General features: G+C 43.0%; 1 protein-coding gene across 1 annotated transcript in view; it reads left to right on the forward strand.

Annotated features, from left to right (window-relative positions):
* Window positions 1-7,315: 7,315 nt before the first annotated feature.
* The window catches only part of LOC115594825 (rho GTPase-activating protein 7-like), a 43,141-nt gene continuing 25,786 nt past the window's right edge, over window positions 7,316-24,670 (forward strand). Inside the window, exons 1-5 of the mRNA XM_030439078.1 lie at window positions 7,316-7,518; window positions 20,369-20,440; window positions 20,567-20,648; window positions 22,159-22,222; window positions 23,742-24,358. Of these exons, the coding sequence (XP_030294938.1) occupies window positions 7,506-7,518; window positions 20,369-20,440; window positions 20,567-20,648; window positions 22,159-22,222; window positions 23,742-24,358 (848 nt within the window). The 5' untranslated portion in view covers window positions 7,316-7,505. The remainder of the gene's footprint in view (window positions 7,519-20,368; window positions 20,441-20,566; window positions 20,649-22,158; window positions 22,223-23,741; window positions 24,359-24,670) is intronic.

Raw genomic sequence — 24,670 nt, forward strand, 5'->3', positions numbered from 1 at the left:
CATGAGCGTGGATGAAAGCTGCGCCTGAAGACCTTTTTCACAATACAGGAGTCATCCTATTGAGAGTCCATATCAAAAACATCACTCTGTGGAGCATTGAAAAAGTGCATCACGGGGTCTTTCTGAAAATGCTTTCTATTCACACAAAAAGAATAAAGATGGAGTGATGTCGGCGGTGCGGAGGTGAGAGAGGCACCTTTACTCGCTGATGATATCGAGAAACAAAGAGACAAGACGCTGTGACGGCAGCCACAGATCAGCTAATGGAGGGGAGAACATAACCTCTCCTTAACTTTGAAAGTAGTTTGTATCTCCTTTAAAACCACATGAATTAACTGGCCTGGCCTTATCTTGAATCCATTATAAAGTTTCCCGACACCGGTGAGAAAATGTCTTCGCTCTTCTTCCCCTGCTTCTGTCAGGTGCATCGTGTCTACCTTGAAACGTCTCTTTTCCTTTTTTTTTTTTACATTTCAAAAGCTGCATTTACATCCAGTATACTTAAATCGTATTGAAATCATTCTTCAAATTAAAGGTGCACTATGTAGTTTTGGAGAAGACATTTTAATCAAAAGAGAAAGATCTTTTTTTATTATTATTTCTAAATAAACTGAATGAACAAACTGCGTTTAAAGCACAACATACTGTTTTACTTTGTTTACATATGGCGGACCCTGCCGTTCTGCGGATCTTATTTTCCTCAGCTTGTTTATTCACTTATGTAAAAAAGTTATTGATATTGCAAATAAAACAATTCTGAGTTTAAAGTTCTTCTCCAAAACTACACAGCGCCCCTTTATCTGTTTGCATGGATGCTGCAAAAAAAGTAATCCGATAAAGATTCATGTGTGTTGAGCTACGTTAGCTACTGTTAGCATTAACTGTAAAGAGTGAATTTTCCTGTTGTAGAGGGAAAAGCCCCGCATCCACAACGTAGCAGTCATGTTCACCAATCGTCGCTCTCCCATTAGATAATCCATGAGTCCCTCTGGGTCATAACCGTGTTTGTCATGTTAGTAGGCTGCCTTCAAACTTCTGTGGCGGTTCTTGATTTGGTCAACGGTTCGATGGATTCTGGGTTCATTCACGTTGCCAAACAGTTGTTTGAACAAACTGGGTTCGATCATTTCAACCATCGTTGTGTCTTTAACACCTTTAAGACCTTCAACAAATAAATTCCATCAGCCGTTGATTGGGTTTGTTTTGCTCCCGCCATGTTTATGTGGCAACTGGAAGCAATATATTTGATTACAAACCTGAAATAAACAATCGCAATAAGCATTTGCATGGTTAATATTTTCCTACTGATCAGAATATCAAAGGTTTGAGTTTCTTTTATCAATGGATGCAAGACGAACAATAAGCAGGCCGCACGTTTGTGACGACGTTAACGAAGCGGAGCAGCAACAAAGAAGACGAGCTGACAGCTGCTGAGAAGCTAACAACACACAGCGCAGCGTTCAAACGCATCAAACAAACTGTCGAGATAATAACTCGGCTCTGTCCTCTCAATCTCTCTGGAAATTCATTCAGATCAGGTCGGATCGGATCAGTCTCTGTTGACTGTGTGTTTATTCTGGTTATGAGTGGATTATTGGGGTCGATGTAAACGCAGCTGTTGAGCCAATTTCACCCTGTACACAAAACTGTCTTTCCGAACTCGAGGCCTCCTCGCTGTTTTATGTCACAGCTGCGGAGAGATGAAGGGAGTTTATCCTCCGCTCTCTCAGGCAATCGTGAGTTTAAACAAGCAGCGCGTCGAGTTTCACATCACGGGACGACACGCAGCGTCTCGTCACATTTCCGTGAAAGATATCAGCGCAAACAAACAGCTGAAATAAAACTGGAGGGACAATAAAAACCCACAGACTCCTCCGGATCCAGATAACGATCGTTGTGCTAAAAACAAACAGAATACAGAAGATGACAGAACCACACTGGGCCCAAACAGTCTGCTGGTTCAGCTGCCAGAGTATCCGACCGTCGCTTTTTAGGGAGTCGTGCTCATCATAAAGACACTTTCCAAATGAACTGTGTGTGGACGGCCCATTACTTCACACTCTCAGATCATTCCTAAGTGCTAATAAAGAGCAGCTCTAATCAGATTCCCAATTAATTGATTGTGACCGCGGGAGGCTGATCGAGTCCGGATCGGCTCCTGCACAAAAGCCTGACAGCAGCCGCGGCGGTGATTGTTTACTTCCACGTAAAAAAAAACAAAAAAAAAACCACTTAGATTCTTGGATTTAATGAAGACGTTTAATCCTGCGAGGAAGCTGCGTGTTGTTGTGTTCTTTTTTAAGATGACGGGTGTGACATTCACGCTGCTCGGTGAATTACACAGAGAGACAGAAGGGATTTGCTGTGATGTGTAAATTAAGTCATACGTGCGTGTTTATGGGCAGGAAACGCCATCGTTCAGATTCAGAGCTGTAGCACAGATGTGTGTCACGATGGCAGCCGCAGAAATCATGACTCAGAGAAGATTTATATAATTACGCCCCGCCTGCTTCCCTGGAAGAGCCAGAAAACAAGAAAAACAAACACTCGGTGCTGTTTTCAAGACCTCGTTCTAATGAGAGCTGCCGCTGACTGTCTTTAGCATCAACAGACTCAAGTGGGATCGCTAAAGAAGCCGTAAACTCAATCCAAACCCACTGTGTCTCCTCTTCACTGGTCCTCAATCCAGCACAACAGATGGGGTGTTTGTCAGTACCCGACCCGAATAACCTCGACCTTTCACGTTTTCAGAAACACAGATCCACAAGGTTGAAATGTTAGAAGGCGTCGCTGTTGCAGCTTCTGACAACGAAGCTTCTTTTCAAAGCAGATGCCGTTTTTCCACCAGCACTTTCCACTTTTCATCGTGGACCGAGTCGGACCTACCTCAGAGTAGAGCCAAGCCACGACTGCCCCGCCTCCACGCGGGCCACGGTGACGTCTCACGACTGCAACCGACCCGTAACAAACACCCGTCTCTCCCTCAAATCGACACTGAACTCATGTTTGTGCAGGAAACCTGAAAAAGACGTTGAGCTCTCAGTACTTTTGCAGCTTCTAACTGAATCTCTTCAGTTTCTCTCGTTCTGTTCGTTCTGTCAAACATCTGCTGTGTTTTGCTGTTTCATGTGTTCACTTTCAGCTGATTCAGGAGTTACTGCTGCTGAAGACACATTTCCTGTAGTGTTGCTTCATAATAAAAGCTTTTAAATGACTGAGGGGCCGTCCAGACGAGAACGCTCTTTTGCGAAAACGCACATGTATTGCATCGTTTTGGCCGACCGTCCACACGGATCCTGAAAACGCACTTTTTTGAAAACGGGTCTCAGGGTGGAAAAATCAGAAAACGCAACCCTCCCGTTTTCGTGTGGACGGCGAATCCACATACTTTCCAAAACGATGACGCCATCGCCCCACCCCTCGACGTCTCATAACAACAACAACAACAATGGCGGACTACATGCTCGTGTTCGTGCCGCAGAAGATATTGAGCCTTTCTTGCAACTTACTCGCCTTGTAGTTGAGTACAGCGTGCAAGCTTTATGCGCATGCTCCGTCTCTTCTTCTCCGTTTTTGGTGAATGTCAAGCGCCACCTATAGGCTGGAATATGAACTACAGCGTTTTCGGTCGTTTTCAGTGGATCCGTATGGACGCAAATATTCTTGAAACGATGCAGAGGAAGACGGAGGAGAAAAAGATTGTTTTCATCCATGTGGACGGCCCCTAAATAACGGGGGCTTTTATTGTGAAGAATGATACATGTTTGTAACTGAATTAGCGGAGCCTCTTTTTTAGCGGTGATTCTTCGATAGTGCTGCTGATATTGAGATAAGTGTGTCAATAGATACTAGTTTAAAACACACCTTCAGGCAGGTAGACCAGCTGTGGTGGAAATGCAAAACTCCGGCCGTGACGAGTCAAACTGGGTGTAGCCAGGACGGCAGATGCATGTCCTATAACAATGAATTTCCTGGATCCTGGTGTAAATGTTCTGAGGAGCACTGCCACTAACAACAATGTCATTTTATAAATTTTTGTTGAGTCTGTTCCTCAGAGCCCACGTTGAGGTGTTCAAGTTGGTCGACGATATTTAGTTGTTAGATATAAAACAGAAAAGGTTCACGTATTTTATAACAGCAGGGCTGTAAAATGAAATTTGAGTTTATCTAAGAAGAAAAGAAATAAATCTTTTCTTCTGAGAAGCTGGAACTAGAGGACGTGTGTCATTTTGGCTCATAGAGGAACTCAGGAATGAATGATTATGAAATATTGTTGCCTGTTATTAAACGTTGATTTAAGGCTGACATCTCCGGCCCGCGTCGTTCTGTCACACAAACACAGATGAAGTGATCGGTGTGTACAGAGCCCGTGTGCTGCCGCGTTCAGAGGGAGGGACGTGGTCCAAGAGCGAAGTCCACTTCCTGTCCCGCTGCATCGGAAATACCAGGCCGAAGCCTCCGAGGCTGGATTCAGATTAGACACACACACACACACACAAACACACACACACAGCAGCACACAACATCAACTCAAACACGTACACACCCCAGAGCACACACGCAAGCAGCAGCGAATATGCAGCGAGGCTACAAGAGTAAACACAACACATCTCGTCCTCCATGTACTGTAGTTAACTCCCTCACACACACACACACACACACACACACACATATACAGAAACTCCCATCCGCTGGGAGTATTGTTGGATTCTTCCTCCTGTGACGCCTGCGCGGCTCTTGCTTGGGAAGAGGAAACGCAGTCTTGTGTAACCTTTAAACACAGCAGAGAGACACACACACACACACAGAGTGTTTGTTAGCGGAGCCGGAGGTCGGACCCTGAGCTCTGCTCTAATCCTCGTTCCTACAGTCAACATGGCGGATCCTCAGACCGGAGGCCTTCCTCCCCGCGTGACTTTGGGACGAGGGTTTAACGGCGCGCAGATGAATAAATACATGAATAAATCAGAGAGCAGGGAAATAATTCAGCAAACAGCCACAGTGGTGGGGAGTTATTCAAAGCAGTATTCTACATTAAAGTTACAGTTTTTACACACACAGTTCTGTAATGCAAATAACACTTTTTGCATCTTTACTGCAAAGACGTCTGTGTTCCTCACATATTTCTAGCAGCTTTTTAAAACAATATCAAACAACTGTACACACAAAATCAGCCGACAGGACCCGAGCGGTGTCTGCAGGCGGCTGCTGACATTCTGTATCCAGCAAATTCAAAAGTTCAACGTCAAATTCTGGCGGTGCGTTCAGGAGCCTTGCGGTGACGTTTTTGTGCGTTGAGAGTAAAAACTCTGCAGGGTGACCACCGCTGTGTGACCGACACTGATCCTCTGTGGTTTACTGTCTGTTTGTGCTTTATTTGACATCAGCACGTCACAGCGAGGAGGATGTGGGTGTGCGACATCATCCACACAAGCAAAAATACAGTGGATATTATCGCCTAGGCCAAGAAAATCAAGTTTCATGAAAACTGAAGACACGATCCCCAAAAGGGAAAACTCACCGCCTTGTTTCAACCCAGTCACCAAAGTACACACACGTACACTGTGCTCATGCTCTGGTTAGGTTTGGGGCACAAAAACCACTTGGTTAGAGTCAGAAAAACATCATGATTCAGCTTAAAATACGTGTTTTTGTTCACTTCAAACAGTCGAGCTGCAGAAGACCAAACTTCCTGTACAATAATATCAGGTTTTCTGTCGCCGAGTCATTGCTGGAATCTGAGCTGCGGTCACCAGCTGAAGATGACGAAGATGAACATGTAATATGAACAATGATATGACATTTAGTGGAAACCTTAACTTCACATGTAACACATTTGAAGACGCGTATCTGTGGTTTGCAGACTGATAACATCTGAATGGTGACCTGGTTGCTGGTTTCCACCTGAATCCCAACAGTTTCTTGTCTGTTCAGACCGTCAGAGTGTGAGCGGCTGGGCAGGTCTGCATCCTCCAGACGTCCCGCACACACCTTCATAAATCACAGATGTTGTAAAATATCCGAGTAGATCTACAGCAGGCGACGGAGCTGATTGAGGGGGAACCTGCTGCTCGGTCTGTTCGGAACAGCTGCTGCAGCTGTTGGGTTGAAGTTTACGTACGCACACCAACACGTGTAACGATCAATCAGTTTCGAGGCGGGAGCGGTTGTGTTTGGTGACCCTGATCAAACCGCCGGCAGAATGCGAACAACGCCTGAATGTTCCGCCTCTCGTGTTGCTGCTGTACGGACTGCATGTTGTATATTTCCCGCAACGAAATGATTCCAGAGCGATTTGAACCTTTTAAACAAACTTCTCAGACCTCCGGAACTTTCTCGGAAATGTTGGCAAAGAGAAGAAAAGAAGTTTTGACCTCCTTCCTCCCTCTTTCTGCTCTTCCTCCTCTCGCTCCGTGACTCCCGACAGACTGTGAAAAAGTCCATTAGTTGTTTACACACTCCCACTTTCTCCTCCTCCACTTGTGAATTAATGTAGCGAGTCCCGCAGACCTCTCTCGTCTCCTCCGAGGGAGTTATTCACATTTAAAATCCCATAATCAAACACCTACGCCTTAAATGGAAAGCCATTAACGCTAATGGTATACCTTGGACTGAGCCAAGATGAAACCTTGAAGAACTACAGACTATTAGGGCACGGAAAAGGACTTTATCCTCCTCGAGTTGAATCGTTCGCTCAGTCGGATATCTTTCTTCCATTTCATCTGAAGTGGCTCTTTCTCAAAGACCCCCCCCCCCCCGTGCCACCACATCGCTGTTAGAATGTCAGAGAGCAGAGCGGGTGGAAAGTATTCAATCTGCAGACGGAGAAAATCTTGTTAATTTCCTCACTTTCTCGTTGCAATTTCATCATGTGAGGGCTCGTAACGCCAGGCCTCAGCGGAGGAGAACGTTGATTTGTATCTCGAGTTTCTCTGCACATTGAGGCAAAGTGGCTGACTCTCTGAATGGCCTATTTTAAATCACAATATTTTAAGAGAGAAACATGAAATCTTGCCAGCCTCAAAGCTGACTCTCGGTCCGGAAATCTACACTCTACACTTCTGCACCGAGTGGGCACGCGGGCCGGCTCGCTCTGGCATTTCCTCTCAGAGAGAGCCGAGCGTGTTTTTATCTACAGATTTGATCTCGAACGATTTTGACACGACTTCTCCCACGTCTCATCCAGTCACAGATTCAAGAGGCAGGCGCTCGTGTGTCTGAAGTGTTTTCCTCTGGGTTATTTTTAGGGTGCCCCCCTCTCACCCCCCTCCCGCTGGTGTTCAAATGGTCCAGTCCAGGCCAGAGGAAGGGGAGTGGTAGGGGAAAGGGGAAATCTTCAACAATGACTTCATTAACATGATGCCCAACATGACCAGTACAACTGGACTCTACTGCTCCGTTACACCGTTGGATTTACTGACTTTTCCCCCTTTGGATTCTGTAAATATCTGCATCTCATCAGTTAACATGGACGTCTGCTGAAGTTTCCTTCAGACTTGAGAAGCATGTTGATCAAAAGTGAGTATGTGTTCAGTTCTCATATTGAACGACGGGGAGATAATGAAGAGTTCAGCCTCTCAATTCTGACGGGGTTTCTTTTTTGAAGACAACTGACAATTGCTGCTTGATGACTTTCATTAAGGAGATGATTGGTTAATTAGCTCAACGAATGGGATTTAATCAGGACCTGATTGGGCCGTGATTGGACAGAACGTGGCTCCTGGGCTACTTTAAAAAAAAAAGAAAAGGTATCATCTGGTAGCTGCTGATGTAAAACACTCGTTTTCAGCAGATTGTTGTGTAAAATATCTCAGCAGTTTTATTCAAAGTGTTTGAGTGTTGTACTCGATTCATGCGGCAGATGCAGGAATTTGAAGCCGCTCGGTATCCACTGAGAGGTCATTGTTGTTTGAAGGCCGTGGGCCCGAAACCATCACGAGCGCATTGATGATCTCTGGTAGAATAAAAGCTTCTTTCTCTGGCAGGACGAGCGTAGGAACCGCTCTGAATGTGTGTGTGGGCTTCTGTTGGAGAGAGAACAGATCAACTGCTAAAGAAAACCCTTCAAATATTCAAACTTTGTGATGTACACTTGGGTCTGTAAACTGGATGAAAATCATATGGAAATTATTCAAAAATGGTTGTTTTATTCTGAAATCCATGATCTAATATCCACACTTTTGGTTTTATTCTTGTCTTTTTGTTTCAACCAGTAACATTGTGATGTAAAAGTCTTAAAAACCCTCCACCACTATATTGAAGGTCCAGAAAAAGGTACAAGTGATAGTATTAATAAATAATAAGTACACTGACAGACTCATGGAGGGCCGTGCAGGTGTTTGTTTTGCACTAACCATTAATGAGCTTCGGTTACTTTTTTGGGGGTTTTTTTTCTATCTCAATGCACAAGTGACTCATTAAGTAGAAAAACATCAAACACCCACAGGACAAACCAAAGTTTTAGATTCATAGTAGGGGTGAAAAAGTTGGCGCTCCACACAATCTGCTGTTGTTTCTCTGTTACTTCACCTAGTGGTTAACACCTGACCTGGTTAATTACATCTCTGCGGACTGAACAACTCTTTTTGTTTTAATATTTGTTTTGATCATGGTTACTGGTAGAGCTGGAAGGTTTCATGAGAAACATCACATACAATGGCGCTTAAATTACACGCAGTTTGAGTTAGCGTGAATCAAATCTCCGTCCTTCCACTGAGATGTTTGTCGACTTACCAGCTATCTTTTTCCTGTAAGAGCTGGATTATGTTACAATATTCAGCTCTATTTTGGATCTGGTGTCAAGGTGCTCGACCACGAGAGTAAGTGGAGTCTAAAAAATCTCTCAGCTGAATCTTTCACCTTGCTTTCTCTTGCAGCAAATCTAATAAACATTCAGGTAGCAGGCTTCTTATGTTTAGCTAATGTCGCTAATGTTAGCTACTGACTGAAACCAACTAAATAAGTTTGTCAAAGGAAAATGAAATGTTTTTTTTAATGAATGCATTGGTAAATGTCTGTAATTAGCAAAGAGAAATGTACAAAACATCCAAGTACCAGGTTCTCCATGTCTAGCTAATGAAGATAATGTTAGCTAACATTGCCTTAAATCAATAAGATGGCCCAAAGAAACAATTAATTTTCTTAAGCAAATGTACCTTCCAATGTCAGCAATTAGCCCAAACTAAATCTGCAAAACAATCTGGAAGCAGGCTTCTCATGTAGCTTATGCTTGATAATGATATTTTAGCTCCATAAGTTGGTAAAAGAAAAGTTAAACTCTTATTTCTGATTTCTTAACAGCCAAGAGAAATGAACAAACCATTCCGGTAGTGTTTAGCAAATGTAGATGGTGTTAGCTAACGTAACTTTAGATTTGTAAGATCGCCCAAAGAAACAATTAATTTGCCAGTTAAGTAAATGTAATGTAGAAGTGTGCATGCTTCTCATGTTTTGATAATGAAGCCCTAATTAATGTTAGCTAACGTAACTTTAGTGCTGTAAGTTGGCCAAAGGAAAACAAAATCCTTGGCTATTTGGTAAATATATTGTTGGATGTCTGTAATTAGCAAAGAGAAATGTAAAAAAAAACATTCAAGCAGCAGGCTTCCAGTGTTTAGCTAACGTTACAAGTAGCTAGCGTAACTTTACCCCAGTTGCTGAAAGACACATGTTAGCTAGCCTTAACGTTGCTCAAAAAGACACTGACACTGTTGCCCATTTGGTACTGAATACTGATTGGTGTAACCACTTAGCTAAGAGAAATATACAAAACATTCAGGTAGCAGGCTTCTCGTGTTTAGCTAATGTAGACCTAGCTAATGTGAGCTAACGTAAATTAAGCTCTTCATTGTTGTTGATCGAGCTGATGCGGTGTGGTGAGTCTTTTAAAGCAATGTAGGTTACCAAACATCAGCTTCAGTATTCAGAATCTTCTTGTTAAACTTTTGAGCATATTATATCGATATATTTGGCTTAAATGTTGCTAGAATCTCATCCAATCCATGCTAACCCTTAGCCTCACACTGTTCTGAAACCTCTGTGCTCACTTTGCTGCTGAATAATAGAAGTGTTCAGTACTATATGAAGAAATCTTTGACGTTATACTTTCTAACTGAACTGATTATAACTGAACAGGGAGCTTTACATGTGACTGAGTGCACCGTTGTCAGATCATCCACCACATGGCGGTGGCCTATTTTACTCCTCAGATTAATTCAGATGTCCATTAAATCGGATAATCTCGTGGAAATCTTGACATTCTCAGATTCTCTCAGGGAAACTGCTAAAGTTGGATGCAAATTGTCACCTCAGGATCAGGAAATGATGTAACGTGGTGGTAAAAGGGTTAACCCATTTGCCAGCAGAGTAATTTTGACTACAAAGCCTAAATTCAAGCAAATGACTCACTGAAATTTCCCAGACCACAGTCAGCGAGGCAGAATCTGAGTGCTGCCGGCTTTGGGCGACGTAATCTGTCCCTGACAAGAGCTTTCTGTACAGGAGCACATATTTTATTTGCTTCCTGAGACATCTCTCTCCACGAAAAAAAAAACAAAAAAACATAGGTGGCCGGGAGAATTCAATGCACGAAGAAGAAGTGGTTGCAGGGAGGAAACATATGGCAGGTTAAAAACAACTTTTTGTCTGGTTAAAGTCTCAGCAGAGAAAGTGGCAGGTGAACTGAAAAGTGCACTTGGGACGGAGAACAGGTGGGGTGCTTCAAGATTAAAGAAAATAAAGGAATGAAAGGAAAAGAATCTGCTCTCCATGTGGTTTAATCTGGCTCGGTGTCAGCTGGTTTTCTGCCCGGCAGCACGCCGCTGAGCTGTGTTGTCATATCTGTTTCTACGAAATACCCCTGTAGTTCCTCCAATTTGCTTCACGGTAACCGGAGAGTGTTTATCCGAACTTAGTAGAGCCGTCTTTCCACTGGCAGGAAGGCTCGGGACAGACGGTGTTGTTAGCAACCGAGGGCAACAGCATGCAGGAGTGATTATACTGCACCTACGTATGAGCTAATGCAGCTTTACCTGCCAGCTGAGCAACAGCCAAGTCATACTCAGTGTGTGTGTGTGTGTATATATATAAATATATATGTGCAGCCTGGTCTCATGAAATTTCAAACCATAACATAAATATAGACAAAACCATTAGCCACAAAGGCCAGAAGCCATCGTTGCTACTTTCCTTGTTGGGGGGAAAATGATTTATATTACGTGAAATTTGGTGTTTCTCGTTAAATATTATATGTGGCTTAAATGGCCATAAATATAATAAACGTAACCACGGACGGATGACCACATTGGCACAGAGCTTTCCATCCAAAAGGGGCCCTCAGGATCAGAGCTGTGGTTTGTGGCCGTCGACACAATTAATATGAAAAAGCGTTGTGTTTCTGCTTCGTCTGACAATCACACAAAGTAAAATTAGTTAAAGTAGCTTCACTCTGCAAGGGAAGCGACCGACACATCTATCTGAACCTCGTCCCTTTTCGTTTGCTTACTGCTGCACATTTGTCACAAAACATACGTAAATATGTAATTAATAAGCTTATTTGAACCAAAACCATGATGTTTTTTATCTTTTCCTGAATCTAAATTAGTAGTTTTGGTGGTTAAATCCAACTAAAGCTCAACTGAACTTTTACGTCACTTTCGTCAGCAGCAGATCTCGTAAGGTGAGCGAGTTTATAGTCTTGTTGGAAGACGTAGTGTGGCGAGCGTTCGCTAAGCAGCATATAATGGGAATATAATGAAATGGACATATGGATAATTTGCAAAGTAGCCAATTGAATTAATTGCTGTCAGCTGATTCGTTGAGGGGAAACTCTCCTTGTTGGTTCGTGACATGTAAACTTAAAAACAAGTTGTCTGCGTTCTGTCAGCGTCTTTTGAAGGGTGGCTGGTTGTCAGTGTTTTTCTACCTGTCGCTGTATGCACCTTAATGTAAATCACATGCAGTTAAACAGTATTGAAATGTGCTGTATAGATAGAACCTCCTTGTCTTGCTAGATATGCAAGCTAGACACAGAATCCGACTGAGAAAACACTCATTTCCTCGATGTAACAGCGACTTTCTGAGCTGAGCTTCGTACCATCTGGTAATAAAAAACATCTATACTGAATCTGACATTTTCTGTCAGCAGCTGTGAAGAAGTACGTTAGTTTGCTCTCGAATGTCGTGATGACAGAAAGACTAGAAGTTGTTACAGCAGAAATAACCTTTGACCTCTTAGATTCGGCTCCCCTGGATCCTTTGGCTAGCTCCTCTGGTGACAGGTGACAGTGTTGCTTCCAGTCCGCGCTGTTATCACTCAATCTCTCAGACTCGGAGGAACGTAACGCGACGCGGACGCTGAAGTTTCACAGCAGCTGTCGCTCTCTGAGGTCATCGGCGCTGTAAAGGGAATTGTTTGTTTCCTGTTTCACTTCCCGGTGACAATAGGCAGACATCAGGATGACTGTATTTACACTTCCCAGTTTATATCAGAGCCGCCCAAACATTTTTCCTCACAAGACCGAAACTGAAATTTAACGGTTGTTCGTGGGCCAGGAACAAACAGATAGAGGCAACTTTCTGCCAGTTAAAGAAAAGAAGCCGATGAAAACTTAAAACGAAGAAAAAAAAGGTTAAATTGTCCACGTTTTGTCTCATAAGTATAGAAGTGTTGTCTCTATTTTGATTATTTTAAAATTGCATAATTATGACTTTGTATCTCATAATTGATTTTTACCTTATTCTCATGATTTCAACTTTTTATCTCATATCTTGTAGATTTTTCTCCAATAAATATCACTTTCATCTCAATTTAGATTTCTCTTTAATTCTCATAATTACAACTTAATTTTTCAGTTGATTTTTTTATATCATAATTTGGCTTTTTTCTCATGATTTCAACGTTTTTATTTGATACACTGTAGATTTGTGTCCTATAAATGTTACTTTGTTCTCAATTTTTGCTTATTCTCAGGATTTTTCATCTCAAAAAATGGTACAAGGATCCAGAGTTTCCTTAATTGGTGGACTTGATTATGAAAAACAAACTAATGATTAAGGATCCTTCATACTCAAAAAGACTAACAATCATATATATATATTTTTCCACTCAAAACTTTTGGTTTATGTTGAGTTATCTGATTCTCATGTCAGTTTTGTGACATCGCCGCTTTAAACTAAACTCTGCCTCTCGTTGTCAAATGTGGACTTTTTATCGTGTACGAAGAGACCAACCTTCGAGACCTGAGAGGTTTTTGAAACTCCCGCTGGGTTTTAGTCAAAGTATTCCTGCAAGCTAAAGCGAAGTTTGAGCTTTTAAAACAGTTCCTTTTGATTAGATCTCAAACGCTTCATCAGAACAAAGAAAAAAGTGGCGACATTAGCTCCAATTCCTGACATCTATAATTGTGAAAGGGTCTGATTGATGACAATTTGTGGCAGTAAATCGGCTCTTATCGCGCAGTTATTGCCAATCAACATCAAGGACTTTAAAACCTCTTCAACCCCACAGACCGCTGCGGTCCGGTCCATTATTATAGATGTGTCGTGTGGACGAGCGTCAAATCAGCAGTCTGGTTTTCTATCCGTCGGAGGGTTTACACGATGGATTTAAAATCTATTCCGTTGTAATTCCATTTCTACTGATTATCCAAGTGCCACTGAAGATCACTTAAAATCTTTAAGAATAACATATTATTAGGATTAATTATTCTTTGTGTGCTTCATGTTCCCGGTAGTTCAGTCACATAAAGCAGAGCGTACCCTGGATAAGACGGTGACGGTACAAACAAAAACACCATATTGTGATATTTACTTACTGTCTGGGTTTATCTGAGCTACATCCCTCCTGCTGCTGCTCGTCTGTACAGTTTTTGTTTTCGCTTTTTCTAAATGTAATCTACATGCCGCTGCTGTTGTCACTGCAGGCTGCTGTGAACAGGACGGTCAACTGAATGCCTGAAATGAATGCAGCCCATTATAATAGTTGAGGAACATGCAGCCAGAAGGTTAATACGTTTTTGTTCCCTTTTGACAAGTGTGACACGTTCTTTCTTTGCCGCTTTACACTTGATGTAATTCATAATGTGATTACTTTTCCTCCTGGATAATTAATTAAGGGGGCTGTGGTCGTCCATGTGCATGCTGACTAAGTTCAATAATGGGTCACGTCTGAATCTGCCCAGCGGATTCTCCCGGCTTGTCAAGACATCCACTTCTCATTTTGCATTAATGTCCTGGAGGTGGTACAAGAACCAGACTCCAAGGTCGTGCCTGTTCATTACAGAGAAAGTTGCAAATCCTGCAAGTTTTTAAAAAAAAAAAAGATATAGATGAATAAATAATACAAACTGATCATCGACCTTGTTTGCAGTCAGAGGTGTACTGTAGTTTTTTTGTAGATTTAAAATGTGTTTTTTTGGCCATCAGCAGCTCAAATATGTGTGTAGCACCTGCAGTCTCCAGCTTGCACAGCGGTGTGCTCCATTAAATATTTAAATCTTGCCACTCAGCAGTAATTAACCACCTGTACTTCAGCTCAGGTTTATACTGTGAGGTCACTCATACACTGGCTCACATCCCAAGTGGTATTTTTAATAAAATATATATATAAATATATGTATTTATATGTATATTATTAAATATATTGGATAAAAGCTGTAGCAGCGTTATTTTAGATCACACTACCTTGCTCGGCATGACCTGCAAATGCACAACTCTCATCAAAGGTTGGACAGAGGCGAGATGTCTCACTCTGTAGCTAAAACGGGGCGTTCAAGACACACTGCAGCAATATGAGAAAATAATGTATGTAAATGAATTCTACCAGGACCCCCAGATGAAAGTATGAACCAGAAATTTTGCATAATATGACCTCTTTAACACAGGTTTTTATGATGGAGGCTCACGTCACGGTTCATCAGTGTTTGGTCCAGGGACAGCACGCTGATGCACTGTACACACAAACAAACACACACACACAGTGAATCAGAACAGAACGGAGTTTAATATTCCCCCCTCCAGCCACTCATGCAAGCAGACATCTTAAACTTGCCCCTCTCTGAGCTCATCAGACTGACAGGGGAATACCATCAGAGAAACGGCGAGGCGAAAGAGGGAAACATGGTTGGTCCGTTCTGACAGCTGACATGCCTCTGATCTGCATCCACGCTGCTCAGGCCCTGCGAGACGCTCGCAAGCACCTCAACCGCATGCAGAGCAGAGACGCACCGGCTACGGTGGTGTTTAGTGAGCCGTAGAAGTGCCGTGAAAGCCTTCAAACGTCTGATAAATACTGGACTTTGAAGGAAAAGGGGCTGCTCAGAAATATGTGAGGATCAGCGAGCTGAGCTTGTTTGGCTTTGGTCCTCATCAGATCTGATGAGATACAGACATGTAGCAGGATGATATAGTGTGTCTCGTGTTGCCCTGCCGCTTCACTTCCACTTGACATGTGGGGAAATACATTTATTCACTTTCTTACCAAGAGTTGGAGGAGAAGATCAAGACCACTCTCATGTCTGTATGTCCAAAACAGAAGTGTGTGACGGAGGCTGGAGCAGCTGAAGCTGACAACAGAAATCTGACATAACGTGCACGTTACCTCGGTTAAACTTTAACATTTTTGCACATATTAGACAAACAGGATACAACTTGTTAAGTTGTGCGTTTAGGAGGAGCTGGAAGATGGATTTTGTTGCCTTTGGACGGAGCCAAACTAGCTTTTTCCACCTGTTTCCAGTCTTTGTGCTAAGCTAAGCTAACCAGCTGCTGGCTGTAGAGATTTATGTTCCGTACAGATGATGGTGGTTTAAACAGGGTTGTAAAAAGTACTAAAAAGAGTAAATGTAGTTAGCTACATTTTCTGGATACTCATTAGGGTTGAGTGAGTACTGAAAGAAGTACCTGATACTTTCTTTCTCCAGGTCAAATGTTTCAATATCTGTTCACGTGATGAAGGAAAATCTTAATTGTGTAGCTGATTGAAGCTGAATTGATAAATACAGCAATTGATCAGTTCCTACTGTACACTTTAAAAGTTGACTTTTACTTTTTACTAAGTTTGAAACAACTTAAATATTACTAGTCTACATCTCATGGTAATTTTGAGGTTATCGATTTCCTCATTTTCTTTGAAATAAAGTCACTTTGTCAGAGTTTACAACACATATAAATTCAATAATACAGGGTACAGATACACTACAGATTATTTAGTTGGGCAAACAGATACATGTAATGGTGCACTTCATCTCTAGTATTCATCTTTAATCATCATCATAAAAGCATATTCTTGTAAATCACGGAGAAAAATTGCAGAGTAATTGCAATAATTTAAAATTCCCATTGCACACATTTGGCTGCTTTTTTCCCCTCATGAAGTACTTCATAGTGACCATCCTGACAGAAACATGTTAAACCTGAGCAGAGCTTCTGCTCCTCCTGGTCAAAGCTTTGGTGTCCGCACAAACATAAACACCCCGAACACAAACGGTCCAGCGAGCACGTATCCTCGCGTAGCCACCCACAGCTCCTCAGCGTCCTCCGCATCCACAAACACACGCTGTCCAGCTTCCTGGCGCTAGCAGGGCGGAGCCGCCCTCCAATCACACATCCAAATCTGTTATCGGAGCCCAGAGGGGCCAAATCACAACTTCCTCAGAGACCGAATCATTGGGAAAGGGAAGAGGTTTGTTGCCTGATGTGGTCACACTGGAACAGAAGCCCAGCAGATACAATCGGTTACGTAAAACCAGTAGAGACGGGCCTCAGAATGTGGCGGTCCGAGTCCAGCAACCAAACACTGGAATAAAGTATGAAGTTCATTGTTGTTTGTGGCAGGTGTGGAGCGGTCTGTTCCTCCCTGGACTCATAATTCATGTGGTGTTCAGGTCAAACTTGTATTCAGGGCATTCTTAAGCTGTGAACGAATTATTTACTCGTGTTTCTGTGTGTGGAGTCGTTCACTGAGGCTGCGTTAGCCAGCGCGCAGTGAGCACACGTCGCAACACTTCCCCTGGATCGAGACACCGTGTGGGTATTATCACTGCTACACCAAGTTTAATTAACTCGAATAAAACAAAGGAGAGGCTGTTTTTTTTAATTAGCTTAAGACAAATAATCCGGGAAACCATTAAAACTTATCGACCTGCTGCGTGTTATCCTTTCAGCAGACAGAGACTAACTGACTAGGCTAGGTGGCTAATGTGTGCAAGCTATTTAAGTGGGGCTATTAATTGTGTTAGCTGTGCTCACAAATAGAATGAGATGCAGAGACTGAGAGACTCCTTCAACTAACACGCTAGCATACATTTCTATATAGCATATCAGCATTTACATTTTAGCATTTTTCTTTGTCTCTTCTCCTTTCTTGTTTCTAAACATGACAATAAATTACAAATAGCCCCAAAAGTCCCCGATAATTTAGACTGTTCAACTCCTTTTACCAACCAAAACTAGGCATCATTTTCTTGAGGAAGCTATGTGATGTTTAAGTGAAAGACAGTGGCATAAAAGCTGATTTTTGAAGAGTTTAATCACTTGGTTTACGTCTCTTTGCCTTTTGAAGTTGCAAAAATTGTCCTTTTGCAGCTTTTAGCATCCGAACGCCTCGCGGCATGAAGGGAATCAAAAGAGAACAACTCCAAATCCATTTCTAACCACAAGTGATTTGTGTTTTAATGCTTTACTCAAGGCCTCCCAGATAATTATAATGATGATGATAATAATTTCACTTTTAAGATTTTCCCTGCAGGCTTCTCTACTTCCACCTCAAACGTGTTCAGTCGTAGCTCCTTCTCTGAGCCCCGGTGGCCTTCCAGCTGAATGTTTTAGACTTATCTGAAGTAGAAAACGGGTTTAAGTGACAGGAGCTTTTAACTTGTGACCCTCTGGGTTAGCACAAACACATGCTGCACTTTTTAGCATTAGTAACGTATCGGGTCGGTGCTCCGAGTTCAGGGCTCTGACTCTGATTCACAGATCCTCTCAGAACACTCGACAAACACACTTAATCCCTCTCATGTCCATCTCGACGCCGGAAAATGAGCTCTGCGCTCTGACGTTTAACCAGCAGTAATTCCTCTGTGTTTTACCATCCGATACTTCAGTTCTTCGCATGTTTCTCACTTAACGCCGTCGTCGTTTTTGATGATTGCCATATCTGCTGTGTTTCCCACCAGTGTTTACATACCGGGGGAGCATCTGCTTTGTGTCGCGCCTGTTCTCCTGATCCCTCGGGCTTCTGTGGAAAGCACTAAGACCACATCACAAGCCAAGTTTCCATCCTGCTGTCGAGTTAATTTTAGGCAAACTTTTTTGGAAAAGTCACAAAAAATAAGAGGATCCGTTTTTCCTTCATCCCGTCTGAAGTGAACAAGCAGACGAGAAGTGTTTGAAGAAGCGATCAGTCACAGGCAAAGTGCTGTTGTTGTTCTTTAGTGGAGACTAATGTCGGCCATATTTCATGCTGTCTGAATATGAAAACAAGAAAATGCCCGTGGCGGTTTTCTAAACTGTGACAGGCCTCTTATTCCTGCAGAAAGAGCAGGTTTAACGTTTCAGGAGGAGCGACGGTGCCGGACAAATGTTTTGAGACCTCTCAGTAAAAAAAGCTAAATCCTCTTTCAGAGCCGTGCAGCCAGACTGAGAAGATGATTCCTGTGGCAGCTCATTGCAAACATCCCCGACCAAGAAACTATATTTTATTGTAGTTTTCTTTTTCCGCTCAGCCTTTTTCTAACACGTGACTCCCAGAACGATACGATGGGTGAACCGGACCTTTGGCAGACGCAGTTTGCTGAGGTTAAGGCACTAAAACTACCTGGTTGAGTTTAGGAAAAGATCCCGTTTGGGTTCAAATAAGCACGTTAGTTATGTAACTTTACTTACGTACATATTTATGTTATAGATGTTTACATGACGGAAGATGCTTTGTCGCTGCTGATTTCGGTCTCCTGGGAGGAAGTCGAGGATGAGCTGCCAGATTTAATGTACCGCTATAGAGAGAAGACTTTAAAGCAACACCATATAACTGTTTGACCTTAGAAATAGTTTCACAATAATGTTGATTGTACACTGACTTGTGTGAGTGTTGTAGAGATGATGTATATTTGTCGGCTAACCCGGAAGTTAGCATCGCACAGGTTCCCTCGACAAAAAGCCTGTCGGATTTTGGATTACTGACAAAAATAATCTCATTTTATGATGTTTTGTTCATCAAGATAATCTCCATTGATGAACACCACTTTGTGATGTTTGCAGCATAAATTAAATCTGAAGCAGTAAAAAGCTAATGTTAGGCTATAAACAGACGACATAACAACCACTGAGCGTCTTACTACACAAAGACTACACAGGTTTTCTATAAACTAATCAATGTACAAGTTGTAAAGTCAGAGTTAGAATAGTTAGTCTAACTGTTTTTAACAGTTTTCAGGCATTAAACCGAAAAACCAATTTAAAAAACTCAGACTTTGAGACGAGCAAACCGGATCAGGGTTTTAGGACTCACAGCGCTTTATTACCTCACGGTTTAATCTTGAGTGTCTTGCAGCCTAATTATTGGTACTTTTAACATGCTTGTGAAACCTTTAAGTTATTTATATTTCATTATCCAGTACAGTTTAATAGCAGGCCTAGTAATCAGTGTTTCCTCTATATAAAATGAGTGTATCCCTCCTGCGGTTACGGCTAACAGTGTCGCCTCCCCCAGCTGGAGTTTAACTTCCTGCATTCAAGCTTTAGACTTTCTTTCTCTTTGGTGTCATGTCGGTGTGTTTCCTCGTTTTTGCAGCGCAGGTTTGAACAGATGCTAATGTGGCAACTATCACGACTGAAAGTGAGAAAACGATGCAAATGTTCCCGTTTCTCTAGAACCTCGGACTCAGCTGCTTCTGCAAGATGGTCGCAAATCTCTTTTGTGACAAAAATTAAAGCTCAGGATGTTAATTTGGTGTTTATGTGTGAAACTTGTAATTAACACACACCTTTTGAAATCAAACCTTTATCCGTGGCTGTCAGATGAGTAGCACGTGAGAACAACAACCTCAGAGGGTTGAAGCCGCGCAGATGGAGAGAAGATGAAGAGGAAGGAAAACATGAAACAAATCTCTCTTTTCTCTCGGAGGCTCCCGTCCCCACACTCAGCCAATTAGCAGTAATTAAAATGGCCTCTTCCAAGAGTCACGGATAATTAATAGCCTGTATGTGCTCCCAGTTTTTCTCCCCTCCAATGTTTTTTTTTGCCCAAATGCAAATGTAATTAAACTTCATAAACAGACGACTGATTAAGTGCAAATATTTGCCCTCTTAAAGCGGGCGGAGCATGAAGTGATTATAATTGAATCAATGTTGTATTCCTTCTCGCTGTTTGCAGAGATTGAAGCCAAGGAGGCCTGTGATTGGCTGCGAGCGGCCGGCTTCCCTCAGTATGTGCAATTATTCAAAGGTAAATATGAGGCTGTCAGTTTTTTTCCGCCGGCGCCGCACGGCCCGCAGAGTCAGCGCCGAGATGATACAGGAGATGATCTCAGGCGGCGACTTATTGTTTCATTTGTCTTGTTTTGCGCGTCAGACTGCAGGTTCCCCATCGACGTCGAGTGGGCGAAGCGCGATCACCACTTCCTGGATGAGGATGCCCTCGACTCGCTGTGCAGGTAACAGGCAGCTGCTTCTATTTCCAAATGTTAAACTCTTGACTTCTTTGTGTTGTTTGGACCTCTAAAACTTCCCACAAACCTTATCAGTGTCAGAAAATGCGATACAAATCTTGTTGGTCTGGATTCAAAAACCTGAAAGACCCATATCAGTTTGTGAACCAGAACCAGCTGATCCATCAACATGGTGCACTAACGGTCCCGAGTTCAGATAAAACTCGAATTCGATACCCTCTCACTTGAACCCTTCTGCAAAAACTGACTCAAAGTTTTGCTCAAGAGGGCAAAACATGAATTCCACCCACAGTGGCAGACGTTGGTTCGCCTCTCTGGGTCCCTCTCCATCATCTTACCTCAGAATCACTTTATCGTCCATTCCCTACAAACTGTAATTACCTCTCACATAAAGAAGCGACGCACCTCTTCAGCCAGCTCCATTATGTATCCGTGCTTTCAACTGTAAAAAAACACATTTAGAGAAGAAAGACACAACAGTTTAGCAGCATTCACCAGGAAATGGCAGCAATTCACAGCAGTCTCCAACTCAAAGGTGCCAGACAAGCTGATACCACATGAAACTCTTATATATATATATATATCTTCTTCTATTCACACTCTCAATTTAATGAGGTGTTATTAGGAGGTGATGTCACTGTGTGGTTACAGGTGCAGCGGAGCAATTTCCACCGCTGCCCGACAGTAACACAACGCTTTCCTGCAAAGTCTTTACTTGAACGTGGTCATTTTACCTGACAGGAAGTGTTTATGGAGTTTCAAAACTACTTTAGATAAAAGCGCACTCACTTTTGCAATGATGGAAGCTTTGACGGCTGCGTTTTCCGTTGCCCCCCCCCTTCAGTTGCCTTCATACCAAAATAGTTTAAATTGCTGAAAGCGAAGTTGACCGAGAGTCACGCTGGAGCAAAAGAAAAGATATCATGTTGAAACTTCTCTAAAGTCACACATGATGAATGAAAAGTACTTCAGGAAAAGTCCAAAAAGTATCTGATATGAAGTGTCCTCAAGTATCAAAAGTACAAGTCAAATTAAAGTTAATTAAATTATATGTTTTTACATGTATTTATATTCTGAATACTTCTGGTCAACTGATCGTCTGCCTGCTCCAGATATTCAGTGTTTTTTTTTAATCCAGCCGCAAATAAAATTATTTAATTTAAAAATGCGCTGCTTCGGCTCGGATGCAGCATTTGATCTGCAAAGTAACTAAAGTTACCAAATGAATGTAATCAAGTACAAGTGCAAAGTAGAAGAAAAATTACCTGGTTGAGGTTTCACCACAGCAGTAGTAAGGAGGAAGGAGCTGCTGTTTCCTCAGATTGATCTGCTGATCCAGAGATCAAACTTCACTGTCACACGTGAAGTTTCAGTTTTCTTCTTGATCCTCATTTGCACTCAGTTTAATACGCTGCATAATGATGATGAATGATGAAGGTATGACACAGTATGTCAGTGACACTTCCAGTCTAACCACTGTTTCTCCCTCTCTCAGGAGATTAAGCACTTTAAACAAATGTGTGGAGATGAGGCTGGAGCCGCGGAGATCAAAACGGAGGGTGAGTGTTGAAAGCAAACACCGAGAAAACTCAAACGCAGCAGGAGGCGGAGCCACGGGGAGCGTCACACTGACAGCGGTTTCACACTGGCAGGGCTCCGGCACGGTTCTGGTTCCCGAACGCAACTTTGAACCGGCCGGCGCGTTCAGACTGAAAAAATAATTGGTTTGGAACCTGAAAAGTTGGTTCGCAGCGGAACCTAAAAACAGTTGGTTTTTCCTTGCGAACCGTGACATCATCAGTGGGCGTGTCGAGCAGGAAAGCAGGAAGAGAAGGAAAGAAAGCAGAGAAGACGATGGAGAAGAAAAATGTTCAGTGGTCGGCAGAAGAAACAAAGTGTTTGGTGGCGATTTGGGCATCACCCATGCTTTGTTAGATACGGTGTAGGCTAACAGTTAGCCAGGCTAACGTTAGCTACGTCTGCTACCGTTATAACGTTAAACATGTAAATATACTTTTTACATAACATTCGCCTTATACGTAATCGTCTTCTACATCTCATCATCATCAGTTGGTGCATGTTGGTGTGTTGGATGTGAGCAAATAGCTGCAGTAACAAAACAAACGCTCGTAAATAATCCACACGACCTGCCATTTTGCCGTTGCTGTGTTTACTTCCGCCTGTGTGACGCGGAATGACGTCCTCCCACTTTGGTTCCACTTAAACTGGTGTGAAAGCGGGCTGGTTCGCCAGACAGCACCAAGGTTCTGAGACTCCAGAACCGAACCAGTGCCAGAACCAGAACCGTGCCAGTGTGAAACCGCTATGAGAGAACCTCCACATTAAGCTTCACTTGGTTCTGACTGATATCAGCTGATCAGTCCTCCTCCTCAGTTCTCTTTCTAGGAGAAAGTGAAGTGAGGAGAATTTTGTTTGAGACGCCTCGATATTCAGTACCGTCAGTTTACACCTTTTGTATTTAAGAGGCTCAAAACACGAGAAAATGTGGCTGCAGACGAGATCTTTCAGAAAGCAGGGGAAGAATATTTCAAACCGTCCTGCTGAAACTGAAAGTGAGGACAGCGAAGCGAACACTGATGCTAATATTTTCAGAGGTTGTAAACGGTGTAAAAAGTTTGAGAAACGATGATCTGGAGTTGAAAATAAGGTAGAAGAAGAACGTAAAATTTACAGAACAAGTAAGATTTATGTAAACTTAACTACTTAGCGTTGCTCTTGTGTGAAGTTGGACCCTCGCTGCTGGTAAACATACAGACACAATACATAATGTTATCCACAATGCAACTACATTTTAAATCCTGAATATAAAGTTAGGCCACATGCTGAGGAGTGTGATGTCTTTGTGGTTTTGTTTGTATGAATGTATAATGATGTTCATGCTTGAATGAATTATTGAGAACGTGTTTGTGTATTTATTCTGTTTGCCTACATGTCTCTCTGCATACATTAGTGTCAGTGTGTACTTATGTTTGGATATTCGTGCCACATTCAGATTTCTGTATGTCTGAACCGTCCTTCTTCTTCTTCTTCTTCTTCTTCTTCTTCTTCTTCTTCCAGGGAGACGACTGTGACGAAGAAGACTTCTGTGCCATCAGCCCCAACTGGACCTACGACAGGCGGACACGACGATGGCGTCGCCTCAAGTCGACGGCGGACTTCCTTCTTCTGTCCGACGGCCCGGCCGGACCCCAGGACGTGTCTCTGTGTGATGTCAGCGACCACCATGACGTCTGCTCCATCCACAGTTCCAGCAGCACGGAGAGCGAAGGCCACGACAGACACCACAAGAGCCACAGAGACGCCGCGGCCACCTCCGCCACCGCTACTGCCAGCACCGCGGACGACCAGGAGACCAGCAGGAGCTCCTCCCGCTGCTCCTCCTCCAACAAGACGTCCCTGGACACTTCGTTCAGTGGACCGCCCTCCCCCTGTGGAAGTGGCGGAGGTTCGTCCGGCGTGATTCAGGAGGCCGAAGGCTGCTTCCCTGACAAACCGCCCAGGAAGAAGGGCACCAGTCTGCTGAAGAAGATGGAGCGGCTGAGGCTGAGGGGATCGACCGGCCTCCTCGCTTCTGCTCACAGCGGTGGCGGCAGCAGCAGGAGTCGGCATGTTGTCAGCAGGCCGGTTCTGGGCCAGGAGGAGGAGAGGATGGAGAGGCTGCACTGCCCGACAAGGTGAGGATGTGGGGTGTAATCTTTCAAAAACAAAGACGGTCGTTTAGTATTTACAACAGTTTTACAGACGCTGCTGACCATCTAAATCATTCAACATTCTCTCCTCTGCAGCAGAAATCCAAAACACAAACTGCCACTTTTTGTTCGACTAATAAATTTTGGGAGCATGTTAAAGGCACAGTTCACCCAAAAATGACCCAGCAATCAAATCTCGACGCACAGAGATCCAAAATGATGTTATTTACATCCTGTTTAGCTTAGCGGCTAAAATTTGGGGCTGATCTGTTCCTTTATAGATCTTTTACTGCTTTT

Source organism: Sparus aurata, chromosome 13 (assembly GCF_900880675.1).
Source record: "Sparus aurata chromosome 13, fSpaAur1.1, whole genome shotgun sequence".
Taxonomy (NCBI): domain Eukaryota; kingdom Metazoa; phylum Chordata; class Actinopteri; order Spariformes; family Sparidae; genus Sparus; species Sparus aurata.